The sequence below is a fragment of the Pyrus communis genome, chromosome 13, assembly GCF_963583255.1.
Source record: "Pyrus communis chromosome 13, drPyrComm1.1, whole genome shotgun sequence".
NCBI classification, from domain to species: domain Eukaryota; kingdom Viridiplantae; phylum Streptophyta; class Magnoliopsida; order Rosales; family Rosaceae; genus Pyrus; species Pyrus communis.
The window spans coordinates 16,904,053-16,910,052 of NC_084815.1; the positions used below are offsets into that span (position 1 = coordinate 16,904,053).

At 38.9% G+C, this 6,000-nt stretch overlaps 1 protein-coding gene across 1 annotated transcript; it reads right to left on the reverse strand.

The window, feature by feature from the left end:
* Positions 1–3,981: 3,981 nt before the first annotated feature.
* On the reverse strand, positions 3,982–5,349 carry LOC137712269 (uncharacterized). Its single transcript, XM_068451375.1, has one exon. It carries the CDS (start codon positions 5,347–5,349, stop codon positions 3,982–3,984), a length of 1,368 nt encoding a protein of 455 aa, XP_068307476.1.
* Between the last annotated feature and the right edge of the window lie 651 nt (positions 5,350–6,000).

Consider the following 6,000-nt stretch of genomic DNA (forward strand, 5'->3'; position numbering starts at 1 on the left):
GCTGGTGGTGCATTTGCTAAGCATGTAAATGGACAACAATAATCCAACTCAATCAAAGTTGTTGAGGCATTTCAATATGACAAGAGTGTTGAGGCATTTCAATATGACAGAGTGTTGCACATCAGCATGTAAATAAAAAATACAACATCAACTCATGACGTGAGTGTTGAACATCATCTATGTGAGAAATACATTCAATATGACAGAGTATTGCCTTGACGATGCAAACCCCATGACACAAAGTTTTCAAGATTTGAGGCATTGACAAATAAATAGTTTGACAACTCTGTATCTTTCACAGTTGTTCTTAAAGTCTTTAATTCAGGAGCAAATATGTTGAAATTCATTGCATCTCTTCCGAAAAATGGATGTATATCCAAATCTTCAAGAACAAGGGAGTTACAGAAAAGCTTTTCCAACGAGGTATCACCTAATACAAGATCTATAATAACATGAAGCAACTTGAGACTTGGGAAACAACAACGCAATGTCGCAGGAAACCCAAAAATTTCACTAAAAAGCCCAATTATATTTGGAAGCTTAGTCATTATATATTCATAGCAAACCAAGCTCAAATTCATGAGTAGAGTGCAAAATGAGGAGTATGCAGATTCACATTCATACCACGCCAAAAGGAATGATAATTCATAATTCGGATATTCGAAACAATTCACACTAAGCCCATGCAAAACCATGTGTATTGATCATGCCAAGCCAAATTGAAATAAGTTCATAATGTCTTAGTCAATGAACATTAGTAACTAGGGACCAAATACTAATTTTTCCTTTATTCAATTCAAAGATTACAAAAATAGATTAGTGAAAAAAAAGGAGTGGAAATTCTTTTAATTTTTTTGTTACAAGGGGAGCTTAGAGGGTAGGAAAAAAGTTAAACAAAGAAAAACATCAACCTTAACGGTTTACACCGCGACTCTAACAGGATTATCCAGAAGTAATTGATAATGAACAGAGTAGGTTCATAGAACACAATACACTCAACGTCCACATAAAACTGAGCTTCACCTAACCATCAACCATCATGTTTCTTTCAAGATATGACTCAATCCACATCGGCCAAACTGAGAAATCAAATGTTGACAGCCATATAACAAGCCAAAGATTGTAAAAGTTGCACCGCACCTTTGAAAAGGGACAATTGAAAGAGTTTTATTAATTATGTAAAAAGAACAAGGAAAAACGGTTTTGGGACAGTTGAAACGACCCCTTTCCTTACAAACCAACCAAAAGGCCCACAACTCTAATTTCACACGGGAGGTTATGAGAGATATCCCAACCCCTTTCCTTACAAACCAACCAAAATGCTTCAAACACAACCAATTTGCCTAGATTTATGGGTTGACAAAGTCTGACCTTGGGGTGCACACCTCATTTTAACTTGGTGGACGAACTTTAGCATTTGAAGCTCGCGTAGGAAATCAAGGAAGAAAATGGAGAAGGTAGCCAAAGATGGAGTGGGATTTGGTGCAAGCAAAGGGAAATTTGGGCAAAATGATAAACTTAGCCTTCACAAGGCTACTAACTCTCTACAGTACTATCCCAAAGAGGCATGATGGAAAAAGAGAAATATACAATAATTTAGCACAAACAAGTTAATAAAAATCCATGGAGGAATAATCCAACTTAATCAAAGCTGTTGAGGCATTTCGTCAAACAGGTTAGGGACAACAATTTAGCACAAACAAGTCCATGGAGGAATATACAATATACTCTATCTTCCAAGTGCTAAATTTCATAAACCCTAAATTAATTCCAAAATTTACCTGATTTGGGGGATAACCGATGAACAGTGAGATCGAAAAAGAAATCAGCGATGTGGGAGGAAGTGAGGGATGAGAGGTGAGTCACTTGTCTGATGTGGGAGGATGAGAGAAATCGGCTCACTTCTGTTCGAGGAACAGAACTAACAGCTCCTTGGAGAACAGAACTAACATCAGAAGTGGAGGAGCTGCGATGTTGCTCCTTGGAGAACAGAAGTGAGTTAAAAAATTCTTGGAGGGTGAGGTTGAGAGAGAGTGTGAGTTCGAGGAGGGTGAGGAGGGTCTGAGATTTGAGGGATGAAAGGTGAGCATCCAAACTTGGACAAAGTGAGGGATGAAAGATGAGCATCCAAACTTAGAAGGGAAATAAAATTTGAAATTTGAAAAAAAAAAAAAAAAAGGGCCTTTTTTTTACTATTGCCATTGTCATCAACGTTGTCGTCATTGTCATCATGATCTACTTCTGGAATATCATATAGCCCTCTTCGATCAATCTTCTGAACAACTTTCCAACCATTGCCGGCTTTAGGGTCGTCTAGATAGAATATTTGTTTCGCCATTGTTGCCAAAATGTATGGGTCTTCATCGTACCAATGTCTCATAGTGTTTACTGATAGTAGACCATGGTCTCGCTTAACACTTGTTCGGTTATGTGGGTTTGTATCAAACCAAGGACACTTAAATAGTATCACTTGACACCTGTCTTTGTAAAGCAATTGTACTACACTAGTTAGTTTGCCATAAAAATCAATGTCTTCATTGTCGCCCGCACCCGGGACATGAACACCACTATTTTGAGTAGACAACTTGTCATCATGTGTTGCCCCCAAGAACTTGATCCCGTTGACATAACAACCTGAGAACAATGCAACGTGAAACGGTCTTTTCGCCAAGTTATATAATTCTTCATCGTAAGAGGGTGAATTCAAGGCCTTCAATTTGTTCATCTAATATAACATATACAAAATGTTAACCTGTTAGTGTAACCAAATTTAAAGACGGGCATGAACAAGATGGAAAATATGCTCAATTCAAACCACATACAACTTACATGTGTGTGAAACCATGAAGGAAACAAGTCACGGTGCTTCTTGGCATATAAATGTGAAGGATGTTCCCGCTTCATCAATTGTTCATGCTCTTCAAGGTATGGCAAAGCATCATCACAATTGTTAAGTATGAACCAATGTGCTATCTCCATGTCCTTTTTGGTAAATGATTCACCTTTTACAGGATCGCCGAATGGTCGTGCAATTTGGGCAAAAACAGACAGTTTCTCTTTTCTGACACCACCGTCATTATTGTGTTGAGGACGATTGAAAGTTGTCTCAACATCTTCAAGATACATTGCACAAAAAGTAAGTGACTCATATGCGACCCATGCCTCCACAAGTGATCCTTCGGGCTTTGCCCTGTTTCGAACACACTTTTTCAACTCACCAAGATATCTGCACAAATAAAAGGTATGCTACAAATAATTCAAAGTGTTCGTTGATCATGAATCTGTTATATATATAGACGCTTAATTAAGTACCTTTCTATTGGATACATCCATCGACAGTTCACTGGTCCGGCAAGCAATGCCTCATCTGGCAAGTGAATCATCACGTGAATCATACTTGTAAAGAAAGCTGGGGGAAATATCTGTTCGAACTTGCATAAAACGTTCACAATGTCGTCCTGCAATTGTTTAACATCCGACTTCCGCAAACACCTTGCAGTCAATTGCGAAAAAAATCTCGACAACAACACGATTGGTTTCACCACATCAAGAGGCAATAAGTGTCGAATACCAACTGGAAGAAGGCGTTGTAGTATCACATGACAGTCATGACTCTTCATGTTTGAAAATTTACACCCCCTCATGTTCACGCAACGCGAGATATTAGAAGCATACCCATCTGGAAACTTTACAGAAGAAATAAAGTTGAAAAACTCTTTTTTCCCATTCGGCTTAACTGTAAAAAAAAGGATGGCCTTTCTTCAATGTACCACCAACTCTCTTCATCCACAAGGATGGCCTAATGCCCATTCGTTCCAAATCGAGGCGAGCTTCGATCGTGTCCTTCGTTTTTCCTTCAATGTCTAGAATTGTCCCGACCAAAGTATCAAACACATTTTTCTCAATATGCATAACATCGAGGTTGTGTCTCATTTTTAACTTTGACCAGTACGGGAGCTCAAATAACATACTCTTGTGCGTTCAGTTCAGATGTGTAGTTGGTCTGGGCTTACTGACCCCTTTGCCGAAATGACCAAATTCCAAACAGTTTAATTGATCCAAAATCTCATCTCCGGACCATTCTCTTAGTCTTGGCCGAGTCTCTTTTGTGCCATGGAAAGCTTTATCATTCTGACGCCACTCGTTGTCCCAAGGAAGCCATCTACGATGACCAAGATAACAAACTTTTCTTGCATGCCAAGAAGATGTTACGTTCTCCTTGCATATTGGACATGCCAAATAACCCTTAGTCATCCACCCAGAAACCATTGCATATGCAGGAAAATCGTTTACTGTCCACATCATTGCCGCTCGCATGGTAAACATATGCCCAGTATACTTATCGTATGTACAAACACCGTTTTCCCATAAATCTTTTAGCTCATCAACCAACGGCCGCAAATAAACATCAATGGACTTTCCTGGATCTTCAGTAATTAATAGAGTCAACATCATGTATTCTTTTTTCATGCACTTCCACGGCGGCAGATTATAAGGAAATACGACAACCGGCCAAGTGCTGTGGATTTGATTTAAAACCCCGAACGGATTAAATCCGTCAGTGGCAAGTCCCAATCTGACGTTGCGCAGGTCAGCTGCAAAATCAGGGTACATCCGATCGAATGCTTTCCATGCCTCTCCATCTGCAGGATGCCTCATAACATCATCATTTACTCGTCCTTCTTTATGCCATCTCATGTCGGTTGCGGTATGCATCGACATGTACAATCGCTGCAACCTAGGCTTCAATGGAAGATAACACATTACTTTTTGTGGAATCTTGGTATTTCTATTCTTTGATGTCATTTTAAACCTCGGCTCATTGCAGACAGGCCATTTATCCAATTGTTTGTTCTCTTTATAAAACAATATACAATTATTTACACATGCGTGAATTTTTTCATACCCCAATCCGAGACCCTTCAACACTTTTTGGGCACTTTTATGATCTTCAGGTAAACAATTCTCCTTTGGAAGCATCCTCTTGATAACTCCCAAAAAATAATCAAAACACTTGTTTGACAAACGAAACTTGATCTTGCCATGCATCAACTCCACAATTGCTGTGAGCACCGAAAAGTTCTCGCAACCCGGATATAATTCTTGCTTCGCATTTTTCAATAGTTTTTCATAGTTTTTGAATGCCTCACTATCCATGGTTGGACAACCGTCATCTCCCCCTTCCTGATTGGTGTTACTCGAGGCATATGGATAAACGTCATTTAGAATATTCATAACTTGTTCATTAGGATCCACATTAGATTCAACAGTCTCCACTCGTGTCACGTATGAAGACGAAGCTTGGTCTAATCGTTCTCCATGATGATACCAAGTAGTATACGTCTCCATCATCCCATTTCTTACTAAATGAAATCGAACATTCGAGAATGTCTCCCACATTGAGTTGTTACACCTCATACACGGACATCGGATATGAGTTGAACCTATGTTATGTCTAGTTGCGAATTCAATGAACTTTTCTATTCCATCCAAGTACTCAACGTCACATCTATTATGATTATGTATCCACTGTCTGTCCATTTTGTCTGCAATCCCAATAAAAGGACAAGAATTACAACAAATTCAACTATTGTCTTGTCACCTTATTCCTCCGGTAAGGGCTCTATCCCATTCAGGAATGCACAGTTATGTGCCGTAATTTAAGATTCCAATGGATTAAATTTCGACATGGGTTAATTTTGGCAGCATCTCCTTATAGTTCTTCAAGTGCACGCTGTAGATACATAATATCCACCGTGTACTCGAAGAACATCAGGAAATGTTACCAAAATTTCCATTATCGAAACCTAATCCATGAACCGCAAACTACAACACATAACTATGCATTCCCAAACTGTCCAAAAAATGGGACAATTCAAGAATTAATTAGGCCGCAGTCATGCTTTCGCATCCATGCACGAAATCCAACTAATTCTCAAACGGGAAACTAAGCTTTTCTTGAAAAAAAAAAATTGTACGAAGTTAAGTAATATTAACTTC